Source organism: Xylona heveae, assembly GCF_001619985.1.
Source record: "Xylona heveae TC161 unplaced genomic scaffold L228scaffold_5, whole genome shotgun sequence".
NCBI classification, from domain to species: domain Eukaryota; kingdom Fungi; phylum Ascomycota; class Xylonomycetes; order Xylonales; family Xylonaceae; genus Xylona; species Xylona heveae.
The window spans coordinates 1,883,145-1,903,040 of NW_017264197.1; the positions used below are offsets into that span (position 1 = coordinate 1,883,145).

The 19,896-nt window shown below is 46.2% G+C and overlaps 5 protein-coding genes across 5 annotated transcripts; all 5 read left to right on the top strand.

Annotated features, from left to right (window-relative positions):
* The first annotated feature begins 4,145 nt into the window (after positions 1 to 4,145).
* On the top strand, positions 4,146 to 5,111 carry L228DRAFT_143430 (hypothetical protein). Its single transcript, XM_018329202.1, has one exon. It carries the CDS (start codon positions 4,274 to 4,276, stop codon positions 4,901 to 4,903), a length of 630 nt encoding a protein of 209 aa, XP_018188651.1. The 5' UTR covers positions 4,146 to 4,273; the 3' UTR covers positions 4,904 to 5,111.
* Positions 5,112 to 7,016: 1,905 nt separating this feature from the next.
* On the top strand, positions 7,017 to 7,862 carry L228DRAFT_268452 (hypothetical protein; the record flags this gene model as incomplete). The annotated part of the gene is made up of 1 exon (XM_018335136.1): positions 7,017 to 7,862. One exon carries the CDS (start codon positions 7,017 to 7,019, stop codon positions 7,860 to 7,862), a length of 846 nt encoding a protein of 281 aa, XP_018188652.1.
* Positions 7,863 to 8,388: 526 nt separating this feature from the next.
* On the top strand, positions 8,389 to 11,666 carry L228DRAFT_247551 (hypothetical protein). The gene has a single exon (XM_018332661.1). The coding sequence runs from the start codon at positions 8,701 to 8,703 to the stop codon at positions 11,557 to 11,559; it is 2,859 nt and encodes a 952-aa protein (XP_018188653.1). The 5' UTR covers positions 8,389 to 8,700; the 3' UTR covers positions 11,560 to 11,666.
* Positions 11,667 to 11,857: 191 nt separating this feature from the next.
* On the top strand, positions 11,858 to 12,887 carry L228DRAFT_247553 (hypothetical protein). Its single transcript, XM_018332662.1, has one exon. The coding sequence runs from the start codon at positions 11,947 to 11,949 to the stop codon at positions 12,571 to 12,573; it is 627 nt and encodes a 208-aa protein (XP_018188654.1). The 5' UTR covers positions 11,858 to 11,946; the 3' UTR covers positions 12,574 to 12,887.
* Positions 12,888 to 13,021: 134 nt separating this feature from the next.
* Positions 13,022 to 14,129, top strand: L228DRAFT_210563 (Aldo/keto reductase; the record flags this gene model as incomplete). Its single annotated transcript, XM_018329855.1, has 3 exons — positions 13,022 to 13,148; positions 13,214 to 13,619; positions 13,670 to 14,129. 3 exons carry the CDS (start codon positions 13,022 to 13,024, stop codon positions 14,127 to 14,129), a joined length of 993 nt encoding a protein of 330 aa, XP_018188655.1.
* Between the last annotated feature and the right edge of the window lie 5,767 nt (positions 14,130 to 19,896).

A 19,896-nucleotide genomic window follows, 5' to 3' on the forward strand; every position in this document is an offset into this window, starting at 1 on the left:
ACAGGAGCTAGCTTCGTTGGAAGTTCTTCGTCGCTGGAATCATTGAAGCGACTACGAAAACGTGATGACAGTCCGATATCATCTTCATCGCTAGAGTCCGCAAAGCGGCTTGAGAATCGCGTGGAAGAGGAGCGCGTCGACTTTTTCCCCTTTGCCTTTCCAAAGCCTGGAAACAGGCTAGGGGAGGATGGGGGCTCTGCTCGTTTGTTGCGAAGAGACGGCGCTTTGTTGCTGGGCGAGCGCATAGAAGTGCGCATACTTCTGGTAGACATTGAAGGACTCATCGGCCTTGTAGCAGTGGATCCCGTAGGAGAGGCAGACCGAAGACTATATTTGCCAGAGCCAGCACCGGCACTTGAGAGGGGTCGACCATCGTTAGCTGCTTCAGACGATCCTCTCATCGTACGTCTCATCGAGACTCGTCCAGAGTCTGAAGCCGATCGACGCCGTTTTCTGAAGCTACTAGCTGAGGCGTCCGAGTCACTGTCATTGGGACTCATTGCTGGACTTGGCTTGCTACTCTGGCGAGTTCTTGGAGCGGCAAGACTATATTGGGCCGCTGACCCTGATGACAATGATGAAGATAGACCGGCAGCTCCTGTGGATGTTGGTGATGTCTGCTTTCGAAGAGCGCTCTTTTGCGGAACCGGTGCGGGGCCAGTGGGAGACTTTTTGACTGAGGATGGTGTTGCTTTTTCCAGTCGTACAGACTTTCCGGTCGTGCCATTAGTGGTGCGGGCCGTTTTGTCTTGTCTAGTACGTCGCACCGCTTCTTGATCCAAGCGTCCACCAAACAGGTCGCCTGGAGGATGAGGACCCTTCTCGGCCGCCTCAGCTTCAATCTCCTGTCTTCTCTGATCGCTAAGGCTGCTCCAGTAAGCCCTTGCCTTATCCCATCCTTCGTTGCTGGCGGGTTCATCGGGCTCCTCAAGCGGTCTGGCCATGCTTTGCTGACTCAATTGAATTGATGGACTTTCCGGCGGTGTTGTTATAGCTAAGCCAGGCTCAAGGGTCGGACTCTCTACGATCGCGTTTATTGACCCGAAACCATCCCCTTCAAAATCAGACAAGTCCTCTGCAGCATCGCTGTAGATACTATTACTATCGTCTGAATCTTCCTCTCGAGATGTATCGCGTCGGTCCGCACCAGTCGCTCGAGAAGCCTTTGAAATGTTCAGGACCGGTCGAGAAGCTTTCGATTTCCGAGTCTTTGGCTCCTTGTCTTCCAAACTATCCGCTGATGTTGGAAACGTCCCCGGCATGCCAAGCCATGATTCAGTCTCTTCAAGCGCTGGAGTAGCTGGGACTACTGCGATTGCCGGTACGTCATCATCGAATGGCACATCCTTGGCAGACCCAGTGCCATTAACAACGGTATTGGACGGAGGCTTTTCAACTTTATGATTTTGTTGGTCGACTGTGCCCTTTGTGTTTACCGATTGGGTCCCCTCTCCACGGCTTGCGTTTGTTTCAAGATGCTTTTCTTCCCCGATAGTGCTCAAAGAAGCCTCGTTTGCAGGGGGTTTACTGGAAGCGGAGTCCTGTCCCATGGTTCCGTCAATGACTTGGTCAGTAGGAATCTCAATTCTATCGCCGGTAGAACTTGTGAAGATAGAGGAAGGCTGGGTGGTCTCTAGAGTCTCCGGATTCTTTTCGGACTGTTCTGAGCCATCATCGCGCTCTTTGCGACCGCGAACGCTTCCAAATGACGGTAGTGCGGGCCTTGGTGGGAGTAAGTCATCGAGTCCTTCATCTCGAGCATGATCTGCTGTTTCATCTTGCTTCTTACGCCCAAGGCCAAACCATCCCCGACTCGGGGAATCATGACTATGTTGACTCAAAGCGACAGGGGATTCAGGAGGGCTTGCAGCCTGACCAATAACAGTTGAATCGTCCTCAAAACTGACTCTAACGTTCTTCTTTTTCCGGGAGCCACGCTGGCCACCTTCGTCAGACGCCAACGAGGGTGTTTCAGATGTTTCGCTTGGTGTATACCCACGTCCAACTCCTGGGGGACCAAAAGGCGACTCAGCCCTTGGAGACGGGGAATGCTTCAACGCTGACTTTGCGGGTGAGACTGAACGTGGCAGAGGTTGGTGTTTAGGACCATCCGGGGTGGCGTAGGTGGGAGTAGGGGAAAAGTGGGCCGAACGAACTGGGCTCAAAGACTGGTTCCTGCCAACGCGAATACTGCCATCGGCTTTATCAATGACCTTGAGTCGGTTATCGTCACCTGTCAGAGTTGGATGCTCCGGGGGCGGCTGGCTAGATGATTTGAATCGCCTTTTTGGTGCATTTGAGCTAGAGACTGCAGTAGTACCGTTGACCTGTCGATCGACCGCCTCTCTCGGTTCATGATCCTCACGAACCGTCGATGGCTGTTTCGTCAACTGCCCCGCATGTCGAACAATGCTAGTTGGAATTTCTGATGAAATTCCAAGTAAATTATCCTTCTCATGAGACTTGGCCGACTCCATGTCTCGTTCTGCCAGCGCGCCATTCGTGCCGGCATCAACAGAGGACCTGCGCTCGATCGTTTTCTCTGTCGTATGTTGAGATTTATTAGGTGTTTTCGTTGGGAGGGATTCACTGTTCTTGCTCTTTGTGCCAGCAACAGACGTGCCTGTAGGTCTCCCACCTGAAGTTCCCTTGGCAAGATAAGAGCCTTCAGACGCATGTTTCGCATGTTTCTGTTGCCTCTTCGTAACCGGTCTATTACTGGTGTCTTGAATGGTGCTCTGGAGACTGGATATCTCTGCAGGTTGCAAACCCTGGCTTGGTTGTTTGCTTCGATTGACAGGGGAGATGGGACGGTTATTCGCCAGAACCGGAGACGAGCTCTGCTGACCTGGCACTGGCGAAGCTGGGGGAGACTTCCATGAATTTTTGGGGTACGAAAAGTTGACTGATCCCTTGCTGTCAGAGCGATCCAATTCGCTCACGCTGCTGAGACTCATGACACGGTTTCCTCCTCTATTTGTCGAGTATCCGCCAGCTCTATCCATGCTACTGCCTCTCAACGATCCTTTTGGTGACGTAGGTGACGACACTCGCATCGGCGGCTCCGCACTCGCTGCCCTTCGATTGGCCTTGGAAGGTAGGGACTTCAGATTGGAGGGCAAGGCTGGGACAGGAGGAGCATCAGGGCGAGCTGCAACGGGGGAAGAAGGTCGTGGGGAAGGGCTCTCGCGAAAGGTCCTCTCGGTCATTGAACCTGAACTGCCACGTCTTTGTAGGCCATTTGTTTGTCGGCCGGTGCCACCAATGCTGCCTCGCGACGAGACTGAGGCTTGTCTTTGTACCATGCGTTTAGTCTGAACATTGGCCACCGGCGTGGGCGAGCCCGCATGAGAGCGCAAAGCAGCGGCTGCTGCAGCCGATGAAAGTGAGGCATTGGATGATCGGTGACTGAGAAACGCTTGTGCAGCTGCGGTTGCTGCAGCAGGCGTGGGCGCTGAAGGCGCGGGCTGAAGAATGATCAGCAGACGAAACAATGCGAGTTGCTCATCAAGCCTTGGATATCTGCTCTACATCGAAGATTATCGACTGGGACTTACAGGAGTGGATTGTGATCTCCTCTTGCGAAACATCGCTGATCTCAATCAACGGATAGCAGCCGCCGTGGCCTGCAAACTCCGTAATAAACCAGGACGGATGTTAAAACATCAAGTGACAACGAAAGCGGCGGCGGGAAAGTTGACGAGCAAAAGATGCAGCACAAAAGATAACTAAAGCCAAGTCGCAGCCCTAGCTGAGATCAATGACGTTCGTTTATTGCTAATAGACTGAACTGCAAACGGTTTAGGAAGTTGTCGGATGAGTTCTCAAACAGGAAAGTTGGCCTTGGCAGTGACACGTCTAGAGCATTACAACATTGTAATTTCACAAGCGAACTGTAACCACTACAGCCGAACAAGCCAACTACAGGCAGGGAGGCAGGCAGGACATTCATATTGCGTGATGTGGAGGCCTCGTCGAAGGTTAATTGATCTAATTGAAGCATATAAATTCCAGTGATTGCATCGATAGCTATCAATATATGGCTCCGTTAAAAATGTATTGTTTTCCATATTCACTTGTCATATTCTGGCAATCTCAAACTTCGTCCCAAAAACTAATCCATTCACAGGTCTCTCCTAGAGTATAAGTTCTCCTCAAAGAGCATATCTGGCCTTAACTTAGCGACCTAAACTTATAAGAATACTGGAGCGACAGGTCAACTTGAAATACATTTTTTTTATCAATCTTGTTCAGCATATTAGTTCATTGAAACATGTCATTAAACCATCGAAGAGTCATTTCAGAAGGGAACCTTCGCCTCCTCGCCGAGGCAGGGCAGGTCTCTGAAACGAATCAGCCAGGATGTCGACGTGTGTCAACGCAGTATATCAGCCCTTTTGCAAGCAGGGATACCCTTGACATCCCTGATTTCTTCAACAGTGCCGCAGCCCTTGTCTTTTGTGGCATGCAGCCAGCAGTTGCAGAAAACCTCTTCGATGAATGGCAGAACCTCCCTGAGGAGCATTTCGCTTACGGACATGATATAGACAGACTAGGCAAGAATTACATTGAGCTGAGGGCAGCAGCAGTCGATGCTTGGTTACCAGAGCCTCAACATGATTGGGAAGCAGCACTGGAACACCAAGGAATAAAATTGTCCACCCGACAAGGGATAATGGATCCTGAGTATCGAGACATTCGGCTCTCTGGCACAGCATCTGAATGGGCTTTGGACACGTTCATTTGTAACTGGGACTTTCTGGCTAGTCTAGAAGAAAGAGTGGCCCATACTTTCGAGCGACTAGGAGGGGAGAAGAAGATCACCGGCGATAGATCGGGTTCACCAGATCCTTCAACACCTGCTTCAACTTCTCGACAGCCTACTTCACAGAGTCCTCAGTGAGCCCTCGGGCCGGAATGTACCATGGTGATTCTCTGTTTCCAGATGCACTTCTCACACCTTTGCCGACACATATAGAAGACTGCAATCTGTTATACAAAGGGGGAGCTCGAACAAGATTGGCAAGACTTTTTCGAAGGATGGCAGTTTGATGCCCGGTAGTATTACAAGTCCCGGACCAAGCGACTTTTATCCTTTCGCTCCGCGACTCTCCTTTACAAAGCAGGTGGAAGTTCCAGAGAGCTGTGCAGCCTGGGGGGCATTGTGGAGCGACATTCTACACGTCGCTCTCCCCAATAGCATGATCAGAGAGTTACAGTCGGTGATCAATCCGGATTGGTGTCAGCTTATGTCGTACAGCAAACACGGCCCCACCCTTGAAGAAACCCTTCGCAGCATACCTGAGCACTTGCGCCATTATGAGACGTATCCAGTTATTGCGAGCGACGTCTGTCCACTCAGTGGTGCCCAAGTCAATGGGCTCAAAAAATGCTGAAGAGCTCCCACAGATGCGCCTGAAAAGCGGTGGATGCGCGACACGTATAGTTCTTCAGAGCAGGGAGATAATCTCTAAAGAAATTCCTGTAGAGTATCGCGGCCGGGTTTGGATTTTATCTGGCATTGAACCAGCTTCATATTACTTTCCGGCTCCTTGAATTCTTCATAGAGCTTCTGGAATCTCACCCATAGCCTTTTCTGGCTCCCAGTTTCACCAAGTGCCAGGTCATTATTGTCTTTCATTTGTTTCTTCTTTCTCGCGACTGACCCTCCAGGGAATCTCCCATTATTTGCATTCGTACACTGAAAACTATTTCATTAAATATACATTTTCCCCCTCTAAGTCATTCCAAAGTCCTGTGATAGTGCCTAAGCTTGGTTTTGACCGGCATCTAATGATTTGCAAAATTTTAAACGTGCTGAAAACCTTTATGATGCATTAAATATCTGCTTAATCACGCGAGAACGGCAATGCTGGGAAACTTTCCTAGCAATCTACAGTCTAATCGTCGGAATTTATATCCTCCTACCTGATTCTACTTTTCGTTTTCTTCCTTGCTAGTAAAGGTGTCGCGGGGCTTCAGAAAGCGGCCCTTGTTCAATTTGTTTCTTCCGTGGACAATTTCACGCCGCGCTGTTATCATCAAGTCGACATAATTCGGAATCCCGATGCACTGTATCTAACTCCTGCACTGTGTAACTGAATTTCGCCCCCACGGAGCTGAGGAGTCTGCAGATTATCTCGATCAATAATGCGGGCGCAAGCTGTCAGTGTGTACTTACTGTGCCGCAGTCACAGCCGAGGTTAGATAACTAATGTCAGGCTGGGCGAAATGTAAGATACTGGTTTTGTGGAGACGTATACAGGGGTACGATTTTAGCCTTTGTATATCGTCATATAGATTTGGATTATGATAAGGAGATAAGGGCTATATTGGCAGGTCGAGTGGTGTTTGTTTGGACCTTTAGAGCCTCGGCAACACAATACCATTATTGCTGTGCCACAAAGCTGCAGTATCATACCGTCAAGCTTTGAACTCAACCAGCAAAGCAACCCGTTTACAACAATCTATCATTTGAAGTATTTTCCTATTGGAATTGAATTCAGTAAGACTTGGACCCACTTGCTGAATCGATCGTTGGATTTCCTCCTGCTGGATTTGGCCTTCTGGTTTTAGCCATTTCAGCTGTGCCACATATTTTCTTCATCTCGGAATCTTTCCTTTGAAACACCTCGTCGCCGCATGATATGCCTGCTTGGAAAGTATCTGTAACATGTCTATGACGTTTTAATTCTAATGTCCATTCATCATCGGGGTTGCATTTTCACACTTATCATGCATGGCTCATTGATAACACCAACTGACCGTGTGTCTCATTCAGATATCTCCTATTACTTTGTTTAAGATTGCAAGGAAGGGCGATCAAGACGGTGTCATTCTGATTGCAAGAGAAAACCCGGAAGTTTTGATTGACATAAGACATATGTGCAGAAAGGGCTATATAAACAGTAGGTATTTCCACAGGATTATTCTCAAACAAATCCTCACCTATAATCAGATTATGATTTTTTATATCAATCTATATTTCATCAAAATTGTCATTGGTTTATTCGAAAATGTTCTCCCTCAGCAACAAGATCAAAGCGGTGATGCTGATTTCCCTAACTCTAACCGCCTACGCCGAGGACTCCCTCCGCGCGATGGTGAATCGGATACCGGTAAATCCTAATGCCACCGTCTCAGAGCCTACCACGCTGCTTATTCCGGAAGAGAGTGCAGAAGGCTGCCCATCCACCTCTCGTCACGTCTTTACTCAAATCGATGGCGAAGTTTTCCGGCTCTTGACCCCAAGCGGGGCCACTCTTTGCAACACTTCGCAGGCCGGCGACGTGGCCATGAGCGTCCTCCATGGAAATCGCACACTAGAGGAACGCCAGGTCTTGAATCCAACAATTGTCTCATTTTCAGTCGAGCTCATCGGCGGTACTGCTTTCTCGGGTACTCTAACACTTGCTACCGTGGCTGGCGTTGGTGCAATTGCAGCTGCCATTGTTGCTTTGTGGTGGGGCGCAAACAAATTACTCAATACCGAAACGGAACCAACATCGAGCAAAAGAGGTCTATTGCCACGACCGCAGCTGGCGGAGAAAAAGCGCCTGGGCCGTGACTCCCCTAATTCTATTGATGTTGGTGGGCCACCAAAACCAAACCAGCACGACGTTTACGTCTCTTACTCTGAACCTAATGACGATGTCGAGAGCACGGACAACGAAAGTCAATCTCGCGACTCTTCGATTGCAAACTCATGTGTGAGCCAGATTGAAGGGAGTTCATCCACTGCGCAAGGTGGCTGTTGCAATGTAGATATGGTCGGCTCAGAGGGCTATAATTATTACTCTGCAGTCGGTGTTGCTGCAGTGGCTGCTGACTCTGGTTATAATTTCCAATGTTATCAGGATTAAAGTAGAGCAAAACCAAGATACAAGGCCATAGCTAGTCAGACTCTTTTTAATCAATGGTAATGCCTTTAAGTATATTTTGACCACTGTCAGATATAATATTTAACGTATTGTTCTTGAAAGAAGACTAATATAAATCAGTCTCATTGGAAAAGAATACCAATTATAATACTTTGTAATATATGGAAGATTATTTATTTTAATTTTTATTATTGGTGATTTCAGATTTAATACATGAAATAATTGGTATAAAATAAATTAGAAATGTATAAGGTAGATAAAATATTTGACAAAAATTATAATTTTATTTTCGCATAAATTTTTGATGGGTTTGCTCCTCGGACTTATCACTTTACCTCGGCATCTGTTTAGCCTTAGTTTTGCAACAACATGAAACGTTCCGAGCGATCCGATAGGAGCACCCAACCCTGCCGTGTACTTCCATATTTACCAGGGCAAACCGCCCAGTAGGGCATAGGAAGCGCCCTTGTGGTTGAGAGATCATCCATCGCCTGACGTCATGCCGAGGCTTGTCTGTAGCTTACACACGAGGTAAACATGATGAGACTTGATTCTATATATACCTTTCATACTGTCTTTGTGCAACATCGCTACCTGCTCAACGACTGATGCCTCCATTGACAAAGGATAGCGATCAATTGGGAACGACTGTCGCTCTTGGACATTCAGTCCAAACAACAACCGGTAGCACAACAGACCACGTGGGAACCAACTTGATGCAAGTTTATTTTGGTGTTCGAGATCGACCTTTCCCTCGGAATCAGCATAGCAGCTCGGGACTTTTATACCCCTCCGTTGAGACATAAGGGCATCCTTCAAAATGGGCCTCGGGCACCGGCTGGCAGCATTGCCAACCCGGCTTGGGCTCACCTGGCACAACCTGCTGACCATGATCAAGTCGGCCTTACCTGCTACCATATGCATGGCAGCTTTTCAATCAACGACATGGGCTGAACACTTTGGACCGCTCAACTATCTCGTCGCTATTGAAGCTCTATTAGGATTTTGTATCTTACCGCGAGCTCGATTCATTCAGGTAATGGTGTTAGATGTGTTCATGGTATGTCTTGCCACGGCCGTCAACCTTCTAGCGCTCTGGACTTCCGTACAAGCACGCAAGCATACAACGTCGCCTGGAGACAACAACGAGTACAATTCGTCCGCTTCGGCCGTATGCGCTATCTGGTTCACTCTACAGATTTATTTCACCAATGCGCTGCGATCTTCGCGGCCTCAGTTTCAATTTCCTTGTATTAACTATACTATCTTCGCCCTCATTGCACTTGCACAAGCTGGGCCGGGCTTCCGGACCATGGACGAGGCCAGAAGTTTCATGTCCCTGCTACTTCAGTCATTTCTGGTCGGCTTCGGTGTCGCCACGGCTGTATCACTTCTCATACTCCCGCACAGCAATCGCGACATTGCATTCGGGGCAATGCGCAAATACATCTCAAGCATTGAAGAGGTCGTTTCCGTCTACACGGAATCAATCAATAATGCCCACTCGAAAGGCTTCTCTGGAGACACGCAAACGCTTCACAAATTCAAGGCGAAGCACATGGCCATGAAAGGAAATTATGTGAAACTCGGCGCAGATTTAGAATTCGCCGTTAGGGATGTGGGTTTCGGACGTCTCAACGGCAAAGATCTCAAGAACATATTCGAGCATCTCCGTACGATACACATCCCTCTGCTCGGCTTGCAGGATCTGCCTGACACCCTCTGTACGGATGATGATCTGCCAGCATGCTTATGCAAAGACGGCACGGCCTTTTCTCTCCCGCTCGAGCAGCAGTGGGGAGACTTTGCGCAAGCTTCTGCAAATTTGGCTGCCGACATGATAGAGGCGCTGAAATTCATAGTGGCGGTACTACTTGATAACGCACGGAGCAAGGAGCATGTAGACCCAGAGAATGGCGATGCTCTGCTCAGCAACATTTCCTGCCATGAAGCACGGCTCAGCCAATCAGCAGCGGCCCTGGTACAGTGTGCAGTGCTCAACACTCCCACAGATGCACTTCATACGGACGAAAAGCACGAACACTGCCACTCACGCCGCCACAAATCCCAAAAAGCAATCTCAGTACAACAATCAACTCAATTTATGCTCTATCACTCGACCAGAGCCACCGCATCAATGCTCACGTACATCCAAGAAAAAGCTGCTACCGGATCTTTGAACAAGAAGCGCCTGATCCTCCCTACTACCACAGTGCTCATCCAGTGGGCACGCGATATTCTCGCTCCGGCTGATTCTTCCACAACGGAGCATATACTCGACTCGTCCCTCCCTCGCCAACGCCAAGATACCCTCAACGCCGCCCTCTATGGCCAAGACCCGCAACATCTACCAGCTCAAACCTTCCTCGAACATATCGGCGAACTTTTCCGGAAAATCCCAGCACTCCTCCGCACATCCCACTCCTATTTTGGATTTCGTGCTGCTTGCGCAACAATGTCCCTGGCAATCATATCTTACTTGCATCAATCCCACGTGTTCTTCGTAAAAGAGCGAGTCCTCTGGGCCATAGTAATGACATCCATCGCCATGAATGCCACAACTGGACACACAGCACACAATTTCTTCTTACGGGTTTTAGCATCTGTAGCGGGTACTATCGGAAGTTACGTCTGCTGGTACATCGTCGACGAACGCCCCGCCGGAGTGATTGTGTTCATGTTCATATACATGGCTGGGAGTTTCTACTGGTGTGTCGTCAAGCCAAAGTATGCGCTCCTCGCGATTGTCAGCGCGGTAACGCCACTCATAAGCGTCGGGTATGCGTTGAACGTGCAGAAGCTTGGAGTTCAGACTCTTGAGAAAGAAGCAACGCCTGGATATCCAATGTACAAAATTGCAGCATTCCGGTTTGTGAATGTGCTTGCTGGACTGGCTGTTGCGGCATTTTGGACAGTGTTTCCCTATCCTATAACAGATGCATCTGTGATGCGGTCGCAGATCGGTGGCTGCGCATATCTAATGGCACGATATAATGCGATTGTCTCCGAGACCCTGCTCACCAAGGACCGGATTCTGTTACAGGGAGAGCTGGCAGAGAAACTGTCCAGGGCAAGAATTAATGTGTTGCAACAGGCACAAGCACACATTGTCAAATTAAAAGCGTCCCCGGCTCTGGCGAAGATGAACATCACAGTTGGCGGACGATTCCCCGTTGAAGCTTACCGCGAAGCCATACGCCTTCTCGATCAGATCCTTACACAAATGGCCGTAGTCGGGTATGCTTCAAGCACACTTGTCTCCGACGCTGAAACAGGAAGTGGTAGTAGTGATGCCACTTTGACCAAGAGCACCATCTCTTCCTTCGATTACCTTCTCCAACCGGCGCGAACACTCACATCGGCGCTGTGCCTCCTTTCCGCATCAATAATTAACGGACTTCCACTCGCACCCTACGCACCTCTGGCCGAACCATTCGATGATCACATCCCTGCTACGCCCACACTCGTCGAGGGCTCGCCTCCCAAAGCAGTAGTTGACACAAAAGCTCTTCCAGTCATTCATGTCGCGGTCGTCAAAACCTACAAAGACTTGCAGCTGTTAAGGAAGGCGATTGCTGCAATTTGTGGGGAGCTCGACTTTTCATTGCGTGGGTTGAGTGAGGAATCAGGAGGAGAAGTAGATTACAATTTGGCAGAGGAAATGACAAATGAAGAGTAATGAGATCTGTGGAATTTTCAGGCGGAGGTCATTTTGGGTATCATTTTAGAAAGGTAATGGAGTTTATAAAAGAAGTTTTGTTATTTTTAAAAGACCTAATATAGAACTATAATATTATTAATTATATAGATAAATAGATAAATAGATTCTAAAGAGTTTTTCTCAAGCCAAAAATTTGTCCGGGTGTACTAAAATAGTATCATGGTATGAGTATAAAGAATTCAATTGTAAAGTATTTTATTTAACTAAAAGCTATAACAAGAAGAAAAACAAAACTATCTACATGAAAAGGATATCCCCGGGTTCTGCAAAGCTGCGATGCAGAGGACGCAGCAACGGCCTGGCCGGCTTGAGCCAACGATCTCGCGAGTACGCCAAATTGGATGAATGGGTGGGTCGGAGAAGCCGCCGGGGGTGGAAATGACAGGGGCCCCTGTTGTATCAGCCGATGTGTTTGATGCATTTGTCCATGATATGCAAGCAGTGGGATTCTGGCCGGGAGCTGCTTATTACCTGAACCTTGAAAGGAATGCAGAATACAATGGAAAGCATCCAGGAAGACTGGTGCTGCCTGTGCTGTTTGTCCATGCAACGTGGGACTTGGTGTGCTGCACAATCCTATCAAGGCTTGCAGAACCCATGCGCAAGACCTGCAGGAACCTCACCGAGGAGAAGTCGAGGCTGGTCGCCTTGGTGCACCTGCAGAAGCCAGCAGAGGTCAACACAGCCGTGATGTGTTTTCTGGAGGGGCATCGGCTGATGGAGGAACGAGCTAGTGATGTCAGAGATGAGGACGAGGATGGTCATGGCCATGGTGATCGAGGGGTGGGCAGCTGGAACAAAGAAGTCGGGCATCAGCGAGCGGCATCCCCGCTGCGTCCCCCGATTAGGCTGTCCGTTGGTCTGGTCTGGGTCGGTCTTTGCTCAAAATTTCCACACCAAGGTGGTCTTTGGTCTGGGTTGGTCTTTAAGGCAAAGACCAACCTCCAGACCGGGCGTGGGTGGTTTTTTTAACTAAACCCATCTATGCATAAATCTGGTATAAATGTGCATATTTGGGCAAATCACCAGCATTCTCGGCATAATTTTGCTGACTGATTGTTGATATACTTCCTAAAAAGGTAATGTTGGTGGTGATCACGGACCAGTGGAGGCATGTTCAAAAGACCGACCCAAGGTGGTCTGGTCCTACTCTCAAATTTCCCAACTTGGTCCGGGTTGACTGTGTAAAAGACCAAAGACCACCGGTTTCCACCGGCCCCAACGGACACCCTACCCCCGATGTGGGGTTAAGTCCTTGGACCGGCCTTAAGCCGGAGTTTGCAGTGTGCTGGCGCAAGGGCATAAAGGGCAGCTCGAATAACGCTTACCCCATCATCTCAACACCTGCTCGAGTAGTCATTCTCTTACAATTTAATCAAATTTGTTCCCATTAACCTAGGTTCTTCCAATTGCATCTCAAATGCCGGAACTCCTTGGCAAGCAAATCAGCCCCATTGGCCTAGGCCTGATGGGGCTGACGTGGCGCTCTACTCCTCCGCCCCAGGAACAAGCGTTCGCCACCATGCGGGCCGCCATTGCCAACGGCTGTATGTCCCTTGCCGACTGCGCTCCACCCTCCACCGAACCGGCACTAACTAACATGGCGATGTAGGCTACTGCTGGAACGGCGGCGAGTTCTACGGCACTCCCGACTACAACAGTCTGGTGCTCCTCGAACGCTACTTTGAAAGGTACCCCGAGGATGCCGACAAAGTAGTCCTCAACATCAAGGGCGGCGTCAACCCCAAAACCCACCAGATCGATGGCTCGCCCGATCACACGCGCCGCACCCTGGACGACAGCATCGCCCAGCTCAAGGGACGCAAGAAGATCGACATGTTTGAGTTTGCACGCCGCGACCCGAACGTCCCGCTCGAAGTCACCTTTGGTATCATCGACAAGGAGTATGTCCAGACGGGTAAGATCGGAGGCATTTCCCTGTCCGAGGTGCGCGCCGAGACCATCCACGAGGCTGTCAGGTATACCAAGGTTGTTGCCGTCGAGGCCGAGCTTTCCATGTACGTCAGTTGGACTCTGATTGTAATCTCTCGCGCATTGACTAGTCCAGGTTCACCACCGATATCTTGGACAATGGCGTCGCAGCCGCCTGCGCGCAGTACGGGATCCCGATCATCGCCTACTCGCCTATTGGCCGCGGCATGCTGACCGGCCGGCTGAAGAGATACTCTGACCTGCCCAAGGACTCGCTGCTGCAGCAGTTTGACTTCCCGCGCTTCCAACAGGAGAACTTTGAGAAGAACCTGCAGCTTGTGAGCAAGGTCGAGGAGATTGCTGCCAAAAAAGGCTGCACGCCGGCGCAGCTGGCGATCAACTGGACGATCGCGCTGTCACGGCGGCTGAAGACCACCATCATGCCAATTCCTGGATCGTCAACGCCTGAGCGGGTGGAGGAGAACGGCAAGATTTTGGACGTGTCGGACGAGGAGCTGGACCAGATTGACACTATCCTGAAGAACTTCACCCCGGCTGGCGGGCGCTACCCTCCTGTTATCCAGACTGACACCTAAATTAGTTTTTTTTGTTGCTGCATGAGCATCAAGTACTATTAGTTGATTGTTGCAAATTGAATTGTTCTAGCTTATAAAGCATTGAGTCACTGTCTTGTAATGACTGTAATTTGTAATAATTTCTGCCAGAATTATGCATTAGCTTAAGTAGTAACTCTAATAACTTATTTAGTTTACTATTATTTTGTTAAAAGATAAGTATATAGATAGTTGAAACAAGATTAGAGTAATGTAAATCTACATAGTAGTATATAAGATTCATTACTAAAGACATGTCTTTCTATATTTAAAAGATATATAATATATATATATACTTTTTTAAATATTAAACCTTGATATATATATTATAATCTTCTTTTTAAAAAAAAATAATAAAAATAATTAAATTTTAAAAAATAAATTAAACTACTATATAGATAAAGAAACTAATAATAATATTTATAATTAAAAGAAAACCATACTATGACACACTAGATCTGTCTCAAAGCCTTGTGCAACCCACTCCACCACCACATGAGGCCTGACCATATACAAGAACTTAGGAGCTTAGGGTTAGAGCATTGTCCAGGGTTTGACTTTTTAAAAATTAGTCTACTAGAAACTCCTGCTTCTTCTGATTCTCCCAGTATCATTTTCTTCTAGATCAAGGCTTGTTTAATCCTAGAATCCTCTATTGAAAACTAAGAGTTTTAATGGTTTTGGTCCAATGCAGTCAGCTAGCACAAGAACCATTAAGTACCTGAGTTACAAGTTCTCAAGCTCTACTCAATCAGGTTTAAACCATCACCATTACCTTCCTATCAAGGCTAAAGCATCACCCTCTGCCAGCTAGACCATCACCATGGTTAGGTTAGACTAGTTTTCTCACCAATTACAGCCTGTAGCAGCTCTACTAGTACCTCTACTAGAGGTACTAGTCAAGTTCTTTCCTATTATACTACATGAAGCTCTAGTCATTGCTGTCACAACCAGGAGTCTCTCTACTACTAGTAGGTGGTAGATGCCTAACCACTATGCAATTAATTACCAAATACCTAGAGTGCAATCAGTATGTAATTGATGTACAATGAACCTGCAATTGCTACATTAATCTCTTACCATACCTACTACTCTATTCTGCTTGTATTTATATCTTGAGGTCATTCTAGACCATCTTTTTAAGCTAGCAATCTACTCTACTTGCCATTGTTACAGTCCTTATCACTTTATTGTATTGCTATGCTACTGTTAACTACCTAATAACCAAGGTGCAATTGACATACAATTAACATACAATGTATATACAATCACTATGTCATTCTTCTACTACACATACTACTCTGCCCTGCTAATGTTTATATCCCAAGGTCATTCTAGACTATCCTTTTGAGCTAGCAATCTACTCTACTAGCCATCATTACAGTCCTCATTACTTCATTGTATAGCTACATAGCTAACTAACAAGCTACTAATCTACAGGGTCTAACTAGTCTACAATGCTATAGGACTCTACCATAGGCATGCTATAGATGGGCAATTAATGGACAACAAGTAGGCAATAGATTGACAATGAACATGCTATAGTACTGTCATTGTCCTATAACTAACCTATCCTTGATTAGCCACCATGTTGTAGTTACAACTCCTATAATAAGCTCCTACACCCCCCCAATATGCTGCTTTACAGCCAGGGAAAGAATAAAAAGAAAGGAAAAGAAAAAAGAGAAGACAGAGAAGTAGTAGTAGCAAACACAAGTATATACTGTTGATAAGCACAGCTTAATAGTAGGCAAGGGGTGAAGAATGCTCAAGGAGACCTCCATCTCTACATGTTCTTTACATTAACTATTATGTATTCTCCTAACAAGAGATGGACCATAGTCTCTTTATCTGTCTTTCCTTTGCATCAATCCTGCTATTATAGAGTCACAACATAGCAAGCTCAAGGTAGATCCATGGCAGACTACCTATTAGTTAACTTAGTAGCCATTTAGGCTACTAAACTGTAGTACCAACAGCTCACTATAGTACACATACAACTATGGCATAAGTAAAAGTATACATCTCAAGCTATTCAACTATCTCCTATACTAGAGTAGCTACAACAAGGGGAAGCAATCATTAATCTCTTGTTCTACTCATGGAAGACCCCCCTAACCCTAGCAGTTCTGGGCCTCTACTATCAGAATGACTTGCTAGCTTAGAACCATGAAGATGCTCAGTGTTAATAGTATATAGTGGCCACTTCTGTGTACAAGAGCTTGTATTACTATCCTGGCATTGAGCACTCCAAGAGGCCTCCACCTAGTACTACTACAACAAATGCTACAACCATAACTAGCACTAGGCCTGCCTTGAGCCAGCCTAGTTAGCAATCTATTTCATACTTCTTTACTAGCCTACTAGTCCCAAATCCCCTTTAGCCTTCTGCCATCAGAGAGCACAAGAGGCCCAGCCTTGAGAAGGAGGGAAGGCACATGTCTACACCTACTAACAACTAGCCTAGGAGCCTAGTCAATGAGCCTCAACCCCAGGAGGAGCTGTCATAACCACTAGACCCAGCTACTCTAGTACAGGGCCCAAGCCTTACCTCTCCTATACTAACACTATGCTCTGACTCCACCCTGTTCTGGGGGGGTTTCTGGCTACATAGTAGCAAGGACTACCTGTATAAGATAGACTAGTATAGTCATAACAGCTCATTTCATGACTTTTTGTCTAAGCATTCTAAGCTAAAGGACAAGCCAAAGGATGAGCTAGAGGATGATCTACTCCTTACTCCTAAGCAGGTACATGCTATGACAAAACTCTACAAGTAGCTTTAGGAAGGATGTTATAGATGTACAGCCAAGGAGTACACTAAGGTATACTAGGTACACCTTATAGCTATAGATGAAATGCATTATAGGCTCAACAACATCTCTAGCATCCCTAGGTTCCCCTTTGTTTTCTTCCTAGACATGTTTATTTCTCTTGATTGCCTAGGCTAACAGTAATCTCCTACCTCTAATGCATGGTAGAAGATGTTCTACAGTGTCTATGACTTGTCTTCTCTACCTATAAGGATCTGCCTACACACTAAGGAGACCTAGGCCATGGAGCTATACATGGTTTTTAACATTAATAGCTTCCTGGGGTTTGCTAGCTTGCTAGCTGTGGCTCATCAAGAAATCTAGTACCAGCCTACCCTACAGATCTAGTAAAACCTCTAGACTAACATACATCTCTAGAGCCACCTTGTCCAGGACACTAGTGACTCTAAGCAGCCCTACTAGTTCACCTTGGCCCTGCTTAAGAAGATCCCCTACTTCTACCTAGGCCAGGTGGAAGGAGCTTAGAATATTACCATCTATGTCTTCTTCTTCTACCTCCTCTTTGATAGCACCTAGTTCACCTGCCTGACCTAGGTCTAGAGCTCAAGCTAGCTTAACAAGATCTTCTACCTAGTCATGTATTACTACTGCCAAGCCAACTACATACAGCACCTACTTACAAGCTATTACTACATACTATATAGTACATAGGCCATGTAGGTAGAGGGTTACCTGGTCCAGACTACTAGCTACCAGGCCTGCTAGCAGCTAAGCTACTATCTACAGCCTGAGTACCTGGCCAACATCTGGCATAACATCCTTGATGTCATGGCTAGCACCCTAGGCCTACATTACTTCCATGACTCCTAGCTGTTCTTCTCTATCAAGGACACCAAGTTGTAGTTCAAGACTACTCTCTCCTAGTCAACCCTGCTTAATGCTATAGACAACTTTGAGGTCTTCTTTAATCATGTTATAAACATGGCCTACATCTTCCCTAACTACCTCTTTATCAACCTGGGCAAGGAGATCTACCCTTATACATACTAGCTACTCAGACAGCTAGCCCTAGTTAACAGCCAGGCCCAGGTCTATCTATAAAAGTAGTGCTGCCTAGAGCACACTCTAGACTAGATGTACAATGGCAAGCCTCTAGCTGCTAGCAGCTCTGGACAGTGCTTCTACTAGCAGAACATGCTCTACAAAGTCTATACAATGACCAGCAAGACTTGTAAATAATCATGCCTGTAGAAAGGAGGCCTAATCTATAGCTAGTTCTATGACTCTATAAAGAAGATCACTAACATGGCCAAGACCATGTCCTTTGAGAATAACAGGCTTAAGGAGCTTACACTAGATCTCTAGATTAGACAAGCAGCTAGCAACATGATTGGTAGACAGTAGTACAATACCTAGATCATCTAGCACACATACTATGCTAGTAAACAACAGTCTCATGTAGTGTTAGAGGACTCAATAGAGAAGTCCTTTAACATTTGTAAAGAGTACTACATTAGCTAGACTCTCTTCCAGGACCTCTAGAGGTGCCTATGCTAGAAGTACTCTGCCAACCTCAAGATTCTCCTCAAGGACTATCCCTTATACACCTAGGCTGTGTAGACCAAGGTGTACCTTAACTACCTGTAGCATACTGCTAACAAGTTCACTATAGGGTTCAAGGTCATCCATGTGCAGTGCCACCCTGATTTTGTCACCTAGGAGTAGACAAAAATCATAGCCATGTTCCTACACTACCTGCACTTTGTGTTTAGTAGTTACAAGCTGTCATTATAGAGGGTTTTTCTACTTTTTCCAAAGGGTTAGACTTAGGAATTTATATAGTAAGAATTTATCAAACCATAGTTTAATTTGTTACTGCAGTAAGAAATTACTGTAGTTGGACAAATATCAAACCGTGGTTTAATTTGTCACCGCGGTGAGAAATTACTGTAGTTGGATGAATGTCAACTGTAGTTTAATATGACTATTTTGTCACCGCGGTGAGAAATTACTCTAGTTGGACAAATATCAAACCATGGTTTAATTTGTCACCGCGGTGAGAAATCCTCTGGTCTAGTCATGTGACTGTTGTGAGAATGCTTTATTGTCTCTAATAATGTCACTGCAGTGAAAGAATTAAACCATGGTTTAATATCCTGTCGCCATAGTATGAAATGCTTTAATCTCCTTACATTACAAATTTTATACTATTTAAGTAATTACATCAAGCAATTGAGCTTTATTATTGTTTGCTAGGAAATAGTCTGGTAGATTAATGAGCTTTTAATGCATACTGCTTATGTCAGCTAGAAGATGGGATTTGACATTTGCATTATGCTTGTAAAATACTTTTGAATTTAATGGTCATCCAACACATTACTTTCCATTTGACGCCCATTTGAATGGCTTGCTTGCGTACCTTACTTGGCTGTGCCAAATACCCTCCATGGTCGTGTTGTGTTGCTGGCTCGCTTGTGGATAACGTTTATATTATTAAATTATTTAAAGCTTCAGAGGTTCAATATTGATATATTTAAATAAAGTTAAGACGTCAAAGCTTGTAATATATTATTTATTAGAGGTAGAATACTTATCTTGTTTTGTAAACATGTGTTTAATTAGTATTATCTAGAATACAATACTTTATATTAGTATATTGTACTTAAGTTAAACCGTTTTCTAATTTAGGGTTAGTTTTCGGTAGTATAAAACATTCACTACAATTGCGTTTGACAGCGGTGACAATTCTTCTGTGGCAACTGTGAATGATCAATTGTTTTAGCGAGGAATACATTGTTTACATTGTTTACATTATGTTTTCTCACTTCTCTCTTCTTCATCTTCTTCAACCATCCTTCAATCACTCCGCAGCTTTGAGTAACCCATCCACAATGGAATCTATTGGTAAGGATCAATCAAAGTTCTTAGATATTGTGGCTAACAAATTTGAAGTGGAGAGCCTCCATGATGACCAG